The sequence below is a fragment of the Maniola jurtina genome, chromosome 6 (assembly GCF_905333055.1).
Source record: "Maniola jurtina chromosome 6, ilManJurt1.1, whole genome shotgun sequence".
Classification (NCBI taxonomy): Eukaryota; Metazoa; Arthropoda; class Insecta; order Lepidoptera; family Nymphalidae; genus Maniola; species Maniola jurtina.
In genome coordinates this window covers 12488481-12509275 of record NC_060034.1, presented here as the reverse complement: position 1 = coordinate 12509275, position 20795 = coordinate 12488481, and the positions used below count along the sequence as shown (strand labels likewise).

The 20795-nt window shown below is 34.7% G+C and overlaps 1 protein-coding gene across 2 annotated transcripts in view; it reads left to right on the top strand.

Annotated features, from left to right (window-relative positions):
* Window positions 1-19624, top strand: part of LOC123866221 (kinesin-related protein 4-like) — a 31610-nt gene extending 11986 nt beyond the window's left edge. The window contains exons 11-30 of one of the 2 annotated variants that reach the window (XM_045907651.1): window positions 72-131; window positions 430-542; window positions 694-861; window positions 940-1093; window positions 1180-3605; window positions 4101-6670; window positions 6767-6941; window positions 7258-7390; window positions 8039-8138; window positions 8900-8930; window positions 9302-9413; window positions 10733-10772; window positions 11504-11669; window positions 12219-12318; window positions 12986-13157; window positions 14229-14424; window positions 14562-14682; window positions 14893-14978; window positions 16152-16244; window positions 16855-19624. In XM_045907651.1, the coding sequence (XP_045763607.1) occupies window positions 72-131; window positions 430-542; window positions 694-861; window positions 940-1093; window positions 1180-3605; window positions 4101-6670; window positions 6767-6941; window positions 7258-7390; window positions 8039-8138; window positions 8900-8930; window positions 9302-9413; window positions 10733-10772; window positions 11504-11669; window positions 12219-12318; window positions 12986-13157; window positions 14229-14424; window positions 14562-14682; window positions 14893-14978; window positions 16152-16244; window positions 16855-16995 (7157 nt within the window). In that variant the 3' untranslated portion in view covers window positions 16996-19624. Of the gene's footprint in view, window positions 1-71; window positions 132-429; window positions 543-693; window positions 862-939; window positions 1094-1179; window positions 6671-6766; window positions 6942-7257; window positions 7391-8038; window positions 8139-8899; window positions 8931-9301; window positions 9414-10732; window positions 10773-11503; window positions 11670-12218; window positions 12319-12985; window positions 13158-14228; window positions 14425-14561; window positions 14683-14892; window positions 14979-16151; window positions 16245-16854 lie in introns of both variants that reach the window. The other variant, XM_045907650.1, reaches the window with a different exon arrangement.
* Window positions 19625-20795: the final 1171 nt, after the last annotated feature.

The window sequence follows — 20795 nt, the reverse complement described above, 5'->3', positions numbered from 1 at the left end:
AAATAAAATTTGAATTTCACGGGCAGACCCGTCGCTTGCCCCTTAAACAAATTATTGCAATTTTTTTTTAGATAGTGACGACGACAACTCAACAGACGTACAAACCTGCTCGCCGTATCACGGATGCTTTCGTAAGTCATTGAAAATCCATTGAACATTTTATGACTTTGTAAGATAAGAAATATTCTATAAGGTCCCAGAGGTGTCAGAATAACACCACACACCATAAAATTGTATAAAAATGCGTAATCCACATATATAGAGAATTTTAAAAATCTCACGGGAACTGTTTGATTTTAGTAAAAGTCAAAATTGATTCTGCATTTGAGCTATGGAAAAGTAACAGACATACAGAAAGACACTTTCTGATTTATGATATTATATTTTAGTTTAAATATCTTATATTTTTTAAATATTACTTAATTTCAGAATCATCAAAAACACCGCCTTGTATATTAAGAAAGAATGCTAAACTAGCTGAAAAGAATTTAAAAGACATAGTGGAATTGACAGAAAGAGAGAAACTATACACCCCTAATGTAGTAAGTGTATAATTATCATAAGAAAAATATGGTTTTATGACAGTAAAAGTATAATAATATGATACTAATAATACTTTGTTATAATAAATTACAGCACTGTCAGTACTAAGACTCATTAACTATATTATATTATTTAAATGTTTATTGTCAGGTTGAATTAATGGAGAATTTAGAAAAAAAATCATTAAGAATTGCTAATCTTGAGGAAAAATTAATTCAACTCGATGATCTCAGTAAAGAAAAAGACAAAGAAATGGAAAGGCTAAAAAGTAAGATTAGTGAAGCAGAGCAGCAAATAAAAGACATCGCCTCTGCTAAGGTATGCGGGCAAACTATTATTGCTATATCTTTTCATTGTTAGTGTCATTGATATTACTTTAATATTTAATTTTTTTAGACTACTTTGGAAATAGCCTGCAAAGAGTACGCTACGAAACTAACCGACTGGGAAGTAAGTTATGAAACATTACAAAAAAAAGCTAAAACAAGAGAAGAAGAACTCCTTTCTCTCTTGCAGGAGCATGAAACTAGAAAGAAAAATGAAAAAATAGGTTTGTACGCCTTAACTGTCCCTTGTTTATTTATTATTACTTAATAGAATTTAATTTATTAATCATAATATATTTTCCACATCCAGGTAAAATATCGTCAAAAGCTTTAGGAAAAGAGCTAGTACACTTTATGGACCTATCTAGAGATATATCTTTAGTCAATAGTGATAACGAAAACAGTATTATAAAAATAGAAGAAATGCATTTGAATCCTGTATTACGTACAAACAACGATTTAGAAACTAAGTTACGGGTTAAAGATCAGACTATTATACAGTTAGAAGCTAATTTACACGCACAACTTCTTAAAATGGATAGTTTAGAAAATACGAATAAACAATTCCAAGAAATGATTTCTGATTTTAAAGATAAAATTTCTGTTCTTGAAAATGAAAATACCTCACAATTATTGAAAATAGGCCATTTAAATCAGACCATTGAAAGTCAAAAGTCGGCTAACGAGAAGGCAATGGCTGATATTGAATCATACGGTAATATAATTAAAGAATTGAAAATTAAATTATCTAACAAAGAAGATACCACGATGACCTACGTAAGCGATAGTGATCTAGAAACCATGATATCTAATGAAGAATTATTCATTGCTAACAATGAAAATATGAAAAATATCATACAGACTTTTAAGACAGCTTTGTATTCACGTAACGAAGAGATAAAGAAATTGCAATCAACTCTTGATAAAGAAAGTACTCACGATTTTAAGACTTTGGAAGAGGAACTCGAATGTAAGAAAAGAGAAATTTCTTTACTAGTTAAAGAAATTGAATCTTTGAAAGAAGATCACATACAAGAGGTTAATAATTTCATATTGACTAAAAATAATTTATTGAGTGTAGAACAACAAATGAAAACACAGCTGCTAGAACTACGGGAAACAAAAGATAAAGAAACTGAAGCACACTTAGTAGAAATTGCGAATTTAACAAAATGTAAAGAGGACTTGACGGCTGAACTAATGAAAAAAGAACACGATAATGAAACACTTCAAACCGAAATAAACAAGTTGACCCGAGAAGTTTGCACACTAAAAAATGATAATAGAACCAAAGATAACATAATTGCTGAGTTACGAAAGAAGGAAAAGGTATCGCATGAAAATCTAGCACGAGTCACTTCACAATTACGAAATATAATAGTTTTACTGTCAGGAAAAATTTTAGAAGTTCCACAAATGATAGATAATTTAGTATCTGCTTTCGGAACGTTGACTGACAATTTAACGTCTTTAGAAGCTATAGCCAAAGAAATAATAAAAGAAAAGAATGATCTACGTGTTTTAGTTGAACACCATCAAAAAACTTTTAACAAGATAAAGTTGCAGATTGACGATCTTGATAATTGTGTAGATGATTTTTATAATGATGGTGAATGTTTGAGCAGCATAATTCACAAAAATAATGGCACCAAGAGGAATCTTCAAGATGATTCCCATCAAAACATAGAATTAGAAATGAGTAAACTTATGGATAAAATAAAAACAACACTAGAGTGTCTTAATAAAAATGCACGAAGTAAAGACATTGAAATAAACAATATAAAGGCGAAGTTTGAGTCTCAACTTACATCGGAAAATGCAAAACATTTGCAACAAATTCAAAAAATTGCAGAACGTCGTAAAGAATTACTCGTCGATCTTTTACAGAAAGCTAACGATGTGGCTTTACAATTCAACACTCAAACTAGTTCATCAATCCAGATTGAAAGCGACGTTGAGGACACGTTATATGAACAAATAATTTTAACTTTTGATAACATTGCTAACAATATATCGATATTAAAGTCCGAACGGGCCACAGAATCCGACTCTATTCAGGAAAATTTGTCCAAAGCAAAGAATGAAATTCTTAAGCTCACCGAAGAAAACCGGAAAATGTTACTAGACATTTCTAATTTAGAAAAAAACAATGCAGATTTATCTGCCGAGATAAAAAATATTCAGAGCCAAAGTAAAATTTTGAAAGTAGATTTAAAAGAAAGTAATACAATTATCAACGAATTGCGAAATGACTTAGTATCAAAAACAAATGAAATTGGAATTATAGAAAATAAAACTAAAGAATGGAAGGACAAGTTTAGAGAGCATGAACCTTTAATAAAAGAACAAATAAGAATGTTAGAATTAGAAAACATTGAATTAAAAACAAAGTGCTCAGAGTTGGAGATGCAATATAGACAATGTGGTCCAACACCAAAATCAAATCTTGCAAGTGGTAATCAAAAATGTGTTTCAATACAATCTTTAGATTCTCCTCCTAGCCTTTTAACTATATGTTGCAATAGAATAATTGAATCTATTCATCATAATGAAAACGATAATTTGGAAAGTTCTTCAAGCACTAGTACAGATTTAAAAAACATTTGCCAATGCGCAGAGCTAACGGCAGATTTAAATATGCTACAAGAAGAAAATTGTATTTTAAAAAGCCGAATTAAAGAGTTGGAAAACAGGAACGATTATCTTGTTAAGGAACAAAATGAGGCTCAAAAAGAGGTACAATTACTTGTAGAAAGTACACAAGAGTTACAAAAAAAAGTAGTCAATCATCGCACTAACTTGTCGACTCTGACCGCCACTACTTACGCAGAGAATAAATCTTTAACCTCTCAAATAAAATTCCTACAACATCACCATAATCGCTTTCATAATGTATGCCAAAAAGATATTCCGGCCCTGAAAAACCAGTTAAAGACTCTCATGACATTACTGAAATCGGAAAATATTTACAGACAAAATGAAAGCCTCAAACGTTATTCCCTACCAAACGCATTAGATATTACTCCAACACATTCAAAATTTAAAAATGAGTCCATTTCGGACTGCGATCTTTTAATGTTAGACACCAATATTACATTAACAACATGTGACAATACATTAGTTGACCATGACCAAACATGTTTAGATGTAACTCAGATTTGTACGTACAATGAGGTAGCATGCCAGACTAGCTTCAATGAAATAACCAATTATGATTTGTTACATTCTCAGATGGACATTAAACCATTCGATTGTAAAAAAATATTAGATACCTTAGAATCTTTAAAGGCAGAAAACAATAAATTACGAGATCTTGTGGACGGATATTCGAAAAGTAAAAAGTCAAATGCAAATTTGACTGAAAAAGTCTGCAGTCCTATTAAAATATCAAGTAGTTCAAACGAAACTGGACTTTTATCAAACAATAATGAACCCATTGATTTATCTTGTAATTGCAATCATGAAGAAAATATTCGAATAATGGTGGACACGCATAAAAAAGAAATTACAACTATGACAAACAAATTAAATGAACTTCAATCTCAAAAACAAGATATTGAGCTGAAATATCGTGATCTTACTTTAGAAGTTCCATCAACTGAGCTCCTAGTACAAAAGTTAAATGCCATAGAAAAAGAACACTCTATTAAACTTAGTGAAATAACAAAGATTTCACAAAATTTAGTACACAAAAATGAAAAAATAAGACATTTACAAGAGGAGAATGACATTCTATCTAATCAAGTAATGGAAACTATTTCTGAACTTGATGATTTAAAAAAGGAACATGATTCATTGAAAGAAATGAATTCCGTACTTATGGAAAACTGTGCAATATTGGGGATAAAAATAGAAGACTCAAAACATAAGGATGAGAAAAAAATCACATGCACAGAATGTAAATTAAAAAATGAAGTCATAACAAGTTTAAAAAATAAGTTAGCTTCAGAGTCGCATATAAAATTGGATCGAAGTTATAGCGATTCCGATAGTTCATCCCGTTGTAACAAAATCTGCAGTTTGCAAAATGAATTGCATGCAGGCAAAGAAGATTGTATAGAATTAAAAGAGGAAGTAACCACAATCAAGAATCATTTAGACCGTAGCAATATAACTATTAATCATGTGTTGGACTTGGATGATAATATTGAAAATTCTCACGCTTATTGCTATAATGATTTTGAAAACATTAATTCGCAAGTAATTGAATGTGATATGCCAAACATTGCAGGGGAATCTTTAGGCATTTTTGCTTTAGATAAAGAAAATTGCCTCAATTATTATGCTGAAAAAACGGGAGCTAATAAAGAAAGTCTTGCAAGTGATGTAAAACTAATAGATATAATGAAAATGCTATATGAATACATAGAAATTAAACATGCTAATGAAGTTGAAAATTTAGTAAATAAATTAAAAGACTTCGAGGAATCGAAAAAAGCATTACAAACAACTCTACATGACATAAAAACGGAAAATTTAAGAGTCACAAAAGAGCTAGAAGAAAAAAATAGTTATTTTGCTACTATGGCCAATGTCGTTTCACATGTAAGAAATAATATTACTGTTATGAGAGATGCACACAATCATCAGGACAGCCTTATTCATTTCAAAGACAATTTTTTGAAAGTAATAGATAAAGAATTTGGATTATCTAGCACAGTAGTGTTTGACATAGTTATACAGCAGTTGCATCAAACACATACATCAGAAATGGAGAGTTTGAGAAATGATAATACAAAATTAGAAGATGATATACAACAAATAGTTAAAAACCTCCAGAACGTTAACGAGAGTTGTACAATTTTGAAATCTCAACTGAACGAAAAAGAAAATGAATTTAATTTGTTACAAAGACAAAAAGAAGAAGTGCATAATATTAACGCTGCTGTAACTCTCGATATTGTCAAAATTGAAAAAGAGCTAAGAAATCAAGTTATTAGTGGCTACCGCGAACTTGTAGAAAAAAATATTCTGCATGATGAAATAGATTTATCGTTACCAACGAACAAACTTATTGAATTATTATTTGAGCTTACGTTGAACAAAATGTGTCACAATGAATTAATGCTAAAGGAAAAAAATAATATTGCAGCTGAAGTAGATAAATTAAAATCACTTATAGATATAAAGGACGCAGAATTACGCGCGCTTACAAGTGAGCTGTCAAAACTACAAGAAATAAACACAAATATACAGTTACATTTAACAAAAACAGAAGGAGAGCTTAACATACAAAAGTCTCAACTTGAACACTTAAATACAATTCATTTAAAGAAAGTTGAAGAAAATGATGTTAATACAAGATTAATAGATCAATTAACAAAAGAAGTCAATGAATTGAAAGCAACGTTATTAAAGAAACAGGCTTTAGTTACATCTTTGGAAGCCAAACTCGAAACTTATAATGAAAATCATCACTTAGAGAACCAACTTAAAATCTCACAATTAATGAAATCAATAACCGATTTAGAAAAAGAAACTGAAAATCTGAAATCTATAAATGAACTAATTGCAAAGGAAAAAGATAATTACTCAATGGAATTAGAAAAAGCAGCTGCAGTAATCAAACAAAATAAAATTGATTTGGACGAGATGAAAGAAACTGTCAAGGAAAATTTAACTGTTGCTGATAACCTACGACGAGAATTCGAAGCTTTAAAGCAAACCAAAGATACTTTGGCTGTGACGAATAAGCAGTTACAGGAGCAAATACAAGAAAAATGTCAGAATTGTTCACGTTTGGAAGTGAACATCAGAACACACGAAAAAACCGCAGAAATTCAAAGCAGGATGATAAAAAGGTGCACAGATACATCTATTTTAATTTTATCATAATACTTTTCAGGTATGCTCTTCAAATAAAAATGTTTCGTTACACAGTTGTTCTTTGATTCTAGACTTCAAAAACAGAAAGAAGAAGATGATAAATTAACTTGTGAGAAGGACTTGAAACTGGACGAATTAACTCGGAAATGCAAATCACTGGAGAGTGAATATGAAAAATTAATGAATGATATGAAATCTTCGAGGGATGAGATTGTGATGTTAAGAAATGGGAAACTTTTGTTGGAGGTAAGTAGTTATTTTATCAATTAATTATCAACGTCGCTTTGTTTGTAGATTTTAATGCAGTTTTCATCAATAGATAGATTTTGTTAATTTGTTAAAGTATAACGATAATATTTAATGTTCAAGATGTCGAAAGAAACCAAGCTGACTAAAAGCTTTCATCGAAAATGTTGTCTTATTATTTTTTGAAGTATATTGAAATACCCACAATAACACCACATTCGTATTTAATCTACATTGCACCTGTGCGAAGCAGGGTAACTGTATAATGTGCTAATGTGCGCCCTAATAAGTCTTTGGTACTTTTCCTTTGTTTTAGGCTCGAATAACTGACTTGGAAGAGGAAGTGCAAAGCAGCAAGCGCCGGCCGTCCCTCGAAGTGACTGAAACGGTCAGACGCCGCCGGCAAAGCATTCACGACTCGAAGCGAATGTTTTCCGAGGATAACGAAGGTTTGTGTGCGAAAATAAATCTTAATAATAACAATACCACAACATAAAAAAGGCCTCTGCAAATTGCAGTTGGTGTTAGCTAAACAACCTTGAACGCCCATTGCAATTGAAATGAGACACATCCACTCCACACTCAATGGCATTCCGTTTAGACAAATTATCCGGCTCGAAGGACCATTACGTTTGTAGCAAAAAGCTTCATTGCAACTTAGTTTTGCTGCTCAGAATAAAAATACGTCGTGTTCACTTGATTATATTGATAGTTCATTGGTAATCTATGTCGTGTGCGTGATTACATAAAATGCAGTTTTGAGCCAACTAAGCGATCTTACCAGAAAGCATTTAAACAAGTCTTAAACGCGTTTATTTTTTAAATTTCAAATTTCCCATGCAAAAACTGTCAAAACGTTAATTTAGTCATCAGTAATAAAAAAAAATTGCAGTTGTTACTGCAATTTTTTTATTAATGATGACTAAACTAACGTTTTGACAGTGTTCTGTGTAACGCTGTTTTGTGTGTATGTTACACTTTATTTTTGATATGATCTATTTAAATGCTTTTAAATCTGAAAATTTTGTCTATTTGGTGTAGTTCTTTATGAACCGGCAAACAAATACGGCTCTACAATATATAGATGATTTTCACAGATCAAACTGCGTTGAAATCTCATTCGATATCAGAAGATGTATTCATGGACGTGGATGCCAACAGCTCCAATAGAAGCACGCCGGTATTCATGCAAAAAGGGTAAGTGATAATGTGAATTGTAATTATAATCATTGTAGTGTTTGTACTTTAGGACCAAGAGCCAGTGCGTATCAGAACTTATTTTATTTTATCAAAGCTGAAAGCGTCTCGGCGTATTGTCTCCAACACAGGAAAGAACGATCAGCACCTATGAAGTTTGAATTACAGTGGCTTTGTGAGATAACAGGTGTAAAAAATCTTACATCAAAGCATAAAGCTTAATTTTTATATTTTTTTGGGAATAGTATTAGAAATACGTCATGCCAGACACTTAGTATTGTGGCAACTCTCTGCCAGTTGCCCATTGGGTACCTGGGGGGTGAATTCTAATAATATTCTGAAGAAAATATCAAAAAATAAGACTTTATACTTTGACGTACTCGTAAGATCGTTTACACTTTTAATTAATTACCTGTTATCTCCCAAAGCTACCATGATCCAAACTTCATAGTAGCTGATCATTCCTACCCGTGTTGGGGGCAATACGCAGAGAAACTTTCAATATTTATTAAATAACGCAGGGGTGGCACGCGCTGGCTCTTAGTCCACAACTGTGTTTGCCAAGTGTGGATTGGCAGACTTCACACACCATTATGGAGAACTCTCAGACATGCTGTTTTCCTTATGTTGTTATGCTTCGTAATGTTACTTTTTTTTATTTGTGGGTCCATGTGTGCTATGTAGACTTCAAAAACTTTCAGACTGTATAAATCAAAAGGTTTCAATTCGAAAGTGTAATTAATAATTTATTGTTATTACAGACGCGACAGTCTCTTATCGAAGCATGATCAGGTAAGCTTTTACAAATTTTTAGTAAGCAAATCACTTGTACTTTTCAATAAGTAATTTGAAAAATAATATACAAAATTTAAGATTGTTGCCCCCTCCAGCTTTGCACGGGTGCCTTTTTATTTCTTAGTCATCCAACAACAATAATTTGTTAGGTCTGTTTAGTATCCCTTGTTGTCATTTAGTACGACATACTTTTTCTTTATTATGGACACAACTGCTTGAAGGACTCGTCATTGTTTGCGCAGAAGGAACAGCAGGCACCCGCACGGATCTAGAGACATGCGCTCAAATAGTGGGGATACTTTTGTACGTGTACATTTGCCTACTTGCTCTAATCTCTAATCAATTTTATCATATGATGTCGCGTACAGAGCGAGAGAGAAGAGGAGCAAGCCCGGTGCCACAGCGTGCAGGCTCACCGCCGCCGCCGCCAGAGCGTGCACGACCTGCACCGCAGCGTGCGCCTGACGCCCGACACCAACGGTAAAGCTTTATCCTGTCCCGCACAGAGCGAGAGGGGAGAGGCTTGGTTTCTATATCCACACATTAACTCCTCGTTGCGTGAAACAAGGACACAGAAACACCGCATTTATTAAGTACTAGATGATTTATCAATCCTCAATAGCTTTAATTTTAAGCCTCAATAGATCAACGGTTATAGGAGCGGACTGAAATCCGAAAGGTCGCCGGTTCAAACCCCACCCGTTGCACTATTGTCGTACCCACTCCTAGCACAAGCTTAACGCTTAGTTGGAGGGGAAAGGGGAATGTTAGTCATGATTAAAAATGGCTAATATTCTTTATTAAAAATAAAAAATCTCTATCTCGCTACCAAATTGTCTCAAAATCGGTCAAACGGATGGGCTTTGAGTAGTTAACAGACAGAAAGACAGACACACTTTCGCATTTATAATACGGTTTGAATTTAAGTATAAAGTATATTTTTTTAATGACGGTTTTGGATATGGTTTCCTCTCCACCACCACACACATATTCCATATTTCCGCTAGATTTATCCCTAACCTTATTCGGCATATAGTGCATAAATTTTGAGAAAGGACTCGCCATATTTGTTCTGTATCAACTGTCAAAAGTACCATTTTAGTCATTAATAATAATTGTAAACGTGTGCCTCCCTCAAGCTACTCGACCCTGGCGAAGTGCATTGTGCTGGTCTGGCACTACAAAAAGCCACGAAACAAGAAAAGAAGTAGAAAGATAACCATACTTTTGACACGACAGTTGACACAGAGCAAATAAGGCGAGTTTTTACTCAAAATTCATAGATTACAATTAATTGCACTGCACGTGTTCCTAGATCTCCTGCGCTTCGCCCCCGCAACCGCACTGCGCCAGCGTCGACCACGTATGCATGCAAATTCATTACCGACTCAATACCACTAACCGCAAATTCCTTGCCGCCTGAGGGTCGCATCTGAAAAGCAGCGCTGTATGTTCTTGTTGTGTTTGCAAACAGTCTCCTTCAAGTCCAGAGTGAATATGCATCTTCTAGGCAAGCGCGCTCCATCTTAGTCTGCATCATAACTTGCCAATTATTTGTTGTAAAGAATCACGTTATTTATGGCATCTGAGGTGATATCAAGATACAACGTTGGTTAATTTAATTCTATTGTACATAATCTGCATACAAACTGATTTTGATAGATCTGAAACATCTAGCTTTACGTCACGAAGCTGTCACGAAGCTGTCACGAAGGAGTACTATGAAAGGGATAGCATTCTATTTCATTTCATGCTATTAAAAAACTTAATTCGTAACTTATACTAAACTTTTGTTTCAGAAAACTCGCGAGAATCTTCACGCAATAATAGCTTCGATAGGTTAGTACTTTATTTTATTTTATTTAGTGATTCTCTAACCAGCCTACATAATAGGAATAATGTTGATCTGTTTCTGTGGACGTCTTCGTCAAACAATAACTGAGCAATGTGAACTTAAAAGTCGATTTAAACTAAACTACACTATGACTATTTCTGTTGTGAACAATCCCTAAACTGAACGAAACTAAAATGACAGCTTTAAATATATGTATTGCTATCTCTTTCAGAATACACCCTGCAGAAGAGGATAGTTAGTTAAGTTAGTTAAGTTTAGGAGATTGTGTACTTACTATATTTCCGTACTAACTTGTTTCGTACAGTAAGTACAAGTTAGTACGAAATACATAGGCTCGTTTGCGATTGGTTGGTCACTTAAAATGGCTAACGCCCACTGACTTTTTGTCTTTGTCAAATGTATGAAGATTACATAACAGAGAGAGCCCAATATTATTCTCTCCATGGATAGAGTATAGAGATTGTATAAAACCGTTTTGCTATCATTATGTGGTTAAGTATATTTGTCGTTTTACATTACAATGATGAAAACATTCATCATTGTAATACACAGTATGCTGTGACTGCCCGTAAGTGGAGTTGCATAAGAGCCCTAGAATTTAAGGAACAACATGTATTTAATCTAAATGTGTAACTCTGTGGGCGGTACATATATAAAAAAAAAAAAAAAAAATCGTTAATTTGGTCCATATTTTGAAAAATGTACCGTATTTCAGTGAAGTGACGCAACTAAAAAAGCAACTATCGGCTTGTCACAAAGAATTGGAAGAACTCAAAGAGAAGTATCGAGAGCTCGATGAAGAGTGCGAAACTTGCGCCGAGTACTTGCGCGAGAGAGACGAACAGTGCTTGAAATTAAAGAGGGAGAAGCGGGAATTAGAGGTGAGTTTGTTTCACTAGCTGATGCCGATATCTGCGTGGATTTAGGTTTTTCTAAAAATCCCATGGGATTTTTAGAATAACTTTCCAATTGACTTTCTGGTCTTAAATTTTCTGGTATAAAAAGTCTCCAAGATGCAAGCTATACCACATTAATATCGGTACAGCGCTAGCCGTACCAGTGATCGTGGACAAGGTGGCATTTTAATTTTTTTTTTATAGAAAAATTATATAACCATTTTATATTTTTAAACAGAGTCGTAAGTAGGTTTTATTCTTGGTATATTATATTTCTGAGATAATATAGTAGAAACTAAAACAGAAAAACTTTCTCGGGACACGTTTAGCTTTTGTGGTCATAATCGTGAAATCTATATCTCTATACTAATACATTATACTTATACATACTTATGTTTTATTTATCAATTATCGAAATTTTCGATAATCCGAATGCCTAACGACTAAAATGGAGTCTGTACTTAAAAACCTGTAAATGGGTGATCTTGTGCGAATTACAGAAAAATATATATTTAAGTACTTTCGATTTTGCAGAGCACCATCGCTGAATTAAAGGAGAAGTTAACGAACGTCAATCCAAACAGCAGCAGTAAAGCTAACAGTTTTGCAGATGCATCCGTTAATACTGATGAAGGTAATGTCTGTCATAAAAATTGATTTACTTAATAAAACTTGCTACGTATAATGTCCAAACTAGTCTTAACTACAAATATATTTTAATCCAATACATGGATTTTTGTAGGACTTGTTGTTCCCTTTGTTATTTCGGACGCATTATATTATTCTTACTAATATTTTTTTCAGTAATATTTTTTTTCGATCGTTTTCTATTCCTGCGATTCATAGGAATTAATTTTGTTGGCTAAAAATTACAACATTTAAAAGCACTTGTAAAAGGTACGTTTTTGTTGAAATACCTACAGTATTTTAGGTGGACGTCCATTTTAAATTTATAGTAAACAAAAATACAATAAAAGATAGCTAGGTATGTGCCATAAACGAGATAGGTCAGGTCCCTGCCATCAAGCCTGGCATTAAGTGCATTTCATGATAGCAGATAACATGATGGGGGATGGTTCAACTAGTCTTGCAATATTTGAAAAGAATTGCAAAAGTATACACGGCTGAGTTTGTTGTGGGCTCTTCTCAGACCTGGGCGCGTTTGAGACCCTCGTAGCTTTAATTTTAAGTTTACGTAACTAATTATCACCACTAAATCATCGTACAAATCTGACAATTCAGACTATCAAAAGGCGTACAACAGTACCTACTATGAATAAATGATTTTGATTTTGTTTCAGACTGGGCGAACCTCCACGCCGTGGTCGTGGACAGGATGTCGTACGATGCAGAGGTGGAGAAGAACAAGAAACTAGTAAGGACCATCGAAGAGTTGCGCTACCACAAGCAGGACCTCCGAGCGAATGTGGACAGGTTGCAGAAAGCGCTGGACATGTATTCGTCTAAAGACAAGTAAGTTCTTGATATCAAACGCATTTTTAACCCCCGACCCAAAAAGAGGGGTGTTACAAGTTTGACGTGTGTATCTGTGTATTTGTCTGTGGCATCGTAGCTCCTAAACAAATGAACCGATTTTAATTTAGTTTTATTTGTTTGAAAGGTGGCTTGATCGAGAGTGTTCTTAGCTAAAATCCAAGAAAATCGGTTCAGCCGTTTGAAAGTTATTTACTTTTTAGAGAGTTTTGTGTCGGGGGTTTTTAAATTTTGAATTTGTGATATAACAACATTATAAAGGACATGAATTAATCAACCAAACCAGAGTGAATTTACGTTTAGCCTACAAATTCAGTGTCTAACACTGAATGATAGCCACCAAGCTCATTTGGTGGCTATCACCAAGTGTGATAGTTGGTGCCAAGTGGCAATGGGGTTCCAACTTCCAAGGTGCTGGAATGAAAAATGAAAAATCTTTATTTTTCTCTTTATGAGACAACTAGATGATGCCCGCAGCTTCACCCGCGTGGATTGGTCAAATCCCCTACAGCATCAGGAATGAGGAGTTGAAATCCAAATTTTTTATGGAATTGTTCCATAAAAAATTTGGATTGGTCGCAAAGTTCCTCTATCGATTAAAAAAAAAATACGCAAAGCGGTTCAGAAATCTCGGAGATATCAGTGCATAGGTAGAAAAACACAACTCCTCCATTTTTAAAGTCGGTTAAAAAGTAGCCTATGTTACTCCTTGGTTAATCCTCTACTTGCCTGTGAAAGTCCCGTAAAAATAGGTTCAGCCATTCCGAAGATTAGCCCGTTCAAACAGACAGTCACTTCAATTTTATCTATTAGTATAGATATAGATGCGGCCTCGCACCGGAAAGTGCTGTGGTAGATTCCCCGGTAGGTGGACAGCCGACATCGAACGAGTCGCAGGGAGCCGCTGAATTCATGCGGCACAAGACCGTGGCATGTGGAGGTCACTACAATAGACATATAATATCCTATCGGTTGTCTATCGGTTGAGAGCGACGATGATTGATAGTGACTAAAAAAAATTAAATGTTCTGTCCAATAATACTTTTGTAGAGAACTGGAGGCGATGCAAGTTTCGCTGTCGGCCTGCACCCATGAGCTGGAGGAACTGCGAAAGCGCTCCCAAGAGCTAGAGGAGCTGCGGCAGCGCGTGAAGGAGCTGGACGACGAGTGCGAGACGTGCGCCGACTACCTGCGCGAGCGCGACGAGCAGTGCCGCAAGCTGCGTGAAGCCAACAAGGCGCTCGAGGTACGCACAGGCGCATCACATAGTACTAAGCACATAGAGCTTTTTTGTGTTTTGAGTGTTCGAACGTACGATTGTGTAAGCGGTTACAGTGAGAGAGTCAGTACAGAGCTATCGATATATCCAACATTTTTGCGCAGGCGAAGTTGCTGGAGCACGGCGACACGGCAGCAGCACTGCGCTTGCGGCGCCAGGCGCTGCACGACCAGCGCCGCACGCCCGCGCCCCTCGCCAGCGACGCGGCCACCAACACTAGCGATGGTGAGTGATCTATACAATACAGACTACAAAGCCAGGGGTAAATCCGAGTGATCGATACAATATAGACTACAGAGACTGGTAAATCCGAGTGATCGATAAAGATTAATGAGTTGTTATGAAGAAATCCATACTCAAATTTCTCCGCAGAGAGTACAGGCCCTATTGTAACAAAACAGTAAACAGAATCTTGAATAAGGCATTTTGTTTCAGATTTATTAACATACCAGGTGGAGAGAGACAACTCTAAACTCGCAACAGACGACAAACAAGCTATGGAATTGAATCGCCTTAAAATGGTAAGTAATTGAGTATATTTTATTCCTAGTACTCCCTGGCCGCCTTTTTCCTTTCATACCTTAGGAGCCTGCTTCATCGAAGAGATAGATTGTTACTGGATGGAGCCTAAAATAGTGCTGTTTTTATGGATGACGGAAACAATGTCATATGTGAGTCTTTCCCCCCTAACCGCACCTCACCCCGAGAGAGGCTGGGTGAATGAATTTTGCTTGAGATACAAGATACAAGATTTTTTAGTCAAAAAACCGGGAAGTCAAAATTCCTAATCATCGTTTGGAATTACGCCTATTTTTGGCAAAAGAAAACATTTTTTTTACACAACCCAAAGACATTTCAAATTGTTATGAAGTATAGTGTGACATGAAGTTGTTAATTTTTCCTAGTTTCATAGTTTGTCTCAAAATTGGTCCTAAAATAGAGATTTTTCTATGGTCATAACTTTTAAAATAAATACAATTTTATATTTTTGTATAATATATTAATATTGTTTTAGGGCATAGATAACGTAGAGATAAATCGATATATGACTTAGGCATAAATCTAGAACAACATAGAATAGAATAATAAGGCTTAATATGTTTGCATGGAGAAGCGCGTAAGAAGTGAACCCTTAACCTATTTGATATGATATAGATATTTTATTTCATCTTTGCACGCAGCGCTTACCATCACTTCGTAATCTGTTTAAGGTATATTAGAAATTAGAAGTAATTGAAGCTTATAATAGTTAATGTCTCAAATCATACAATATGCTTTCTTTATTCATCATAATATAAGTTACTGTTAGTGTCACGTCAAAGGATCGCCAACTTTGAACCTGCTTAGTGGGTCTACACATATTTGGCGTCTTGTTAAAAGGTTTCCGACCTAGTACTTGCGCAGTGGGTGGATTTATAAATGTGTGGCCAGAACATACGTAATGACCAGAGAAGTAAAGTATGAGAGTGAGCTCACCCACAGGTCGCGGTCACGTATCACTGTTTCGTTTTCTCCGACCGAACCGAGCCGCAACTGAACTGAAAGGTAGTGTTTAACTCGGACTAAAACCCATTCATATTCGATTCTATAGCCTCCATCTAGTATGAAATGGCTCATTTTAGTACTTTGTTGAACAACCTTCTATTCCTTCAAACTGTTTTAAAACTATCTATGTATATTGAATGACTCGTTAGGCACTGGAGAAGGTGTCGCAGCAGAAGACTGAGCTGGAGCAGCAGTTGGCCGCGGCGCCGCGCTACGTGGCCACGGGCAGCGCCATCGTGCAGGTAGCGCCCCGTGGTTATCATTCAGCGTAGAGCACTTAGATAGATAGAAGTCTTTATTGCACACAATTGTGTGCAAAGGCGGCCTTATTGCTTAGAGCAATCTCTACCTTTGCTGAAAGGAGAATCTAGTGTTGGATAGTACCAAAGAATTATTCGAAATTACTTATATATATACCTATATTAATTTATATTAATTAGCAAATCACCCTGCAGATCTAAAAAATTTAAATCCTACATAATTTTTTTGACTAATATATTATTAAATAATTATTCTAGTAAGTATAAAAACCACAAGTGACAATTTCCGTAGTGTTGCAGTTTTCTAAAAACGCTAAAAAAAACACTATTTTCTTTCGTTAGATAGACTGTATTAATAGCGTATCATATATCTACAGGATTTGTAATAGTGCTTTAAACATAAAAGCAATGACCTTATTTCAAATTAGTCAAATTTTAAGACTTATTTTTGCTAGTTTTAAAAATGATTTTTCCTTTTCGAATCTTTTTAAACTTATTGTCGATTACAAGAGATCTTAAATATTTTGTAATCGTTATTAAACTTTCTTTATTATCTACTATACAATATCAGTGGTATTATGTAAAATTTCAGAATCAGCAAATAACAGACGTCATAAAGGAGAACCAGAAACTGAAGAAGATGAACGCAAAGCTGGTAACGATTTGCAAGAAGCGCGGCAAGGCGCTGACGGACAACCGCGAGAACGAGCAACCCTCGGAACAGTTCAACTGACCTACAAAACACTAATTAGTTCCTTTCACTCTGATTGTAACATAATGATAACATTTTAGTTTCTAAATCATTTCTAAATACACATCAAAAATTGCGGTTTCGGCTGGATTCAAACCTGCGTGTCTCTGGAAATAGCGCCCGGATCGCTGTCGAAGGCCCGTATTTCAATATAGCTCTTTGAAGGAGTACGCTTTATTTATACTATTTATAATTTTTATGAAAGGGACGCTTGTTCAAATCTTGCCGGTTTCGCAATTTTTGATACGTATTTAAAAATTATGAATAATGTTTTAAGTTAGTAGTTTAATTCTTTTTGTAAAAAAATTTCAGAAGCTGGACTTGTTTTGTTCTGGACTTGTATTTTTTATTTTCATTTGCGTTCATGTAGAGTTGTTATGTCGGATGATTTAAGCCACGACCACACCTGCGCGTCATAAACGCGGAATGTGGGACGAATCGTGCATACCTGCGGGACTGTTGTAGTCGCGTAGGTGTGCATGGCGCCTTTACAAATCGTTCGCGCTAAGTTTGCACCTCGCTGGAATGCGGCGCCTGTCTCACTTTCCAGCTCACCTCTCCGGCAGTCGTCTTGTCGCGTCAGTACGGTTCGTATACCGTACCTAAACGTTCAGTGTGACGTAATCACGCGAGATGCAAACTTAGCTTGACCCAGTCGTAATTATCGTGGGACGTTCCCGCTTCGTAGTAGCTATAGTCGCGCAGGTTTGGATGATGCTTAAAACTATCATTTACATAAGGCCCTGTTAGAGCATTGCAAACATTACATTGCAATACATTATTGTACATTATTACTTTTGCATGCCTAAGTTTACAGGATTGCCAAGTTTGCTTTGTTTTCAAGTACCTAATTAAAAAAATATTCCTAAATACATAAGTTGGTACTTAATTCGTTTATGTAAGATTCGTTTGATTTTGGCTTTTAATTTTATCGTTTTTTTTTTCATTTCTTTTTAATGATAGTATAATTATGATGGTGCTTAGAAAAAAAATACGGACACTCTTTTCACTTATTTCTACGCAAAAATAAGGCCTGTTCGTTGGTAACACTATCTCTTAATTTAATTGATAGCAGCTTGACCTGTAAAAAAAACTGCCAAATAAATAAACCTTATGTAGCGAATAATTTGATATTTTGACAAATTCCAAATAAAAAACTGACCTATCAGTCAAATTTATTCGTTAGTTTATCAGATAGATAAGAAACAATTTTGCAAATATATATGTTCCTGAGCAACTTTATATAGTTTTAAGTTGGGAGATGAATGCCCCATGAACGAATCTGTTTCAAAAAGGCTGCAATAGACATTCCAACAATTCGAAAATAATTTTACACATTGAATAATATAATTACAATATTATTGAAAGTTGGTATCATTATTACATCTTTTGCCAAAGCTGATGTGTAGCCAGGATAGTAAAGATGCTATATATAAAAGCTTGAATTTACGTTGTGACAGTTCAGCAAAAGACTACTAATAATTAGAAGTTAGTACAAAAATAATAATTATTGTCTCTTTTGATTTTTATGCTGAGATATCAAATTGATCTATCTAATTTCCTTGGTGTACGATAGCGATAGATTGTAACACTGTGGGTCAACGCAATATAAATAATATAGTGTTACTTTAATATAATTTTAAATGCAGATATCCATAAGGTCAGTTTATGACTCGATATTTATTATTAGGTACTATTTATTAATCAGGACGGCCCGCACAGGCCAATAACAAATCAATAGATTGCAATAGGCCGAGATCTATAGAGTGTACTTTGACTTAGACTTAAGACAGAAGTTAAAATGAAACAGATTTATACAGAGATAGGTATAAGTCTGTCTCGTTTTATTTCAGTCTTAACCTGCGCTGACCCGATACTTATATCGTGCGATAACTCCAGTGCATATTGGCCCAATGATTTCGGCAAGTGCCGGCCAATGAACAAACGCTGTTTGCAAACTGCGCAAGAATATAGTAGGATTCTATTTTATTGGCGGCTGAGAAGTATATACATTTTGCGTCGGAATGACATGGGTGGTATTGGAAATTGAAAGTGGAATCAAATCACCTAGAAATGATATCATTCGTTAGTGTTTATCCATTTTACCGATTTTGGAGAAAAAGCGTAGTCGGTTCTGGAATTTTAAGATCAGCAGCTCACTTCTGAGCCGCAAAAAAATTTGAATCAATCTGCGATATGACTACCCTCAAAAATCAGTAATTGCTTCATAGGGCAAGTAGCAAGTTCGTTGACTGAATTGGCCAAGCGTATTGGACTAATTTGTACTAAGCCGTTTGTGGTACCACTGGCATTTTCCATTACTTAGGTACATATTAAAAACACTAATAACTCTATCGACAATGGTTGCATAAAATATTTGACGCAAAGTGAACACTTTCACTAAGGACTTAGTTTCAGCGTGTGCTGTTCAATCAGCTAATCTTAACTTAAGATCTTAGTATTCCAATAATTTGAATAATAAATAATTTGCCTGAACCAATGAAACTTTTAATGAGACATGAAAGAATGATGATTGTAACGAATTCTATTTATTTTATTGATAAAAGCATTGCATTACTTATTACGATTGATTAAATTGAATGAGAATGAATGTATTGTTTCATTTTTAACCGATCCCTTCTTATTTAGCCCGAACTCTAAAATCTTTTAAAGCCTTTGGCATTGAGAGGCTACGGGCGGAGGAAGCGTCAGATCCAGCAAGACCAGCGTCGTCCGTACTAGCAAACTAGTATGCCCTCTCCTCCAATTAATTGACATAAAATTAAGGATTATTTATTAAGAAGATAAAGGAAATAACATAAAATTAAGGACAGACAGTTGCACATCAGATGGTCAAAGTTAAATTCTTACCTACCAAAAACAAGTGTCTTCCACGTTTAGCTGTCAAGGGTCGAGTTTTGGTCAAATAGTCTGTTCACTAACATAGTGTCGTTGCACCCGTAGGCGCTGTTATTATTTGTTAAATAAATATTTTTTTTATTCTAAAAATAAAACAGAATACAATTGTATGTTATGGTTATTGTAATAAAATATGAGTGTAAATAATAAACACAAGTTAGGCAGCAAAGAGAATTTTTATGAAAAATTTGAGTAGGTTAATGCCAAATTCTCCTGCGGGTGTTCAGTGAATAAAGAACCCTGACTTGTGCAACCCAAGTGGCTTATTCCGTTGGGCAAAGAATGTAACGATAACCTGACTGATGTTTAACTAGCCTTCTCTGAGTGAGCCTAAGACTAGTGGAGTACAGTTCTCCCTGTAAGCCGTCATTACAACAGCTGTCGACAGTTTTAAAACGTAACATAATGCATAGATTTTAAGTTATCATTCGCCATTTTAACTAGATGTGTCAACTGTCATGTCAAAAGTATAATTTTTTTTAGTCCTTATAATAAAGGTGAACCATACTTTTGGCATGACAGTTTACAGTTAAAGTTAAAAGTTAGAGTTAAAATGGCGAGTTAGTTCTAATTTTAAGACAGGCTCACCTATTAAGGGTCAGGATTCCAATGAAATTAACTTTACTGAGGAATCAAATAAAGTAAAAACAAACTTTGTACAGACTATCTAACAATATTATACTTATATAATATAATTATAGTAATGGGGTTTACGCCTTTTGTCTAAATATAACAATAAAAATACATCCAATGAAGAACATAGTTTTATTTAAATAAATTATGATTAACTAAAACTAAATCAATACAAGATTGACAACAAGTTACGATATTTTTCTCATCAAAATTGTTCCACCATTAATAAA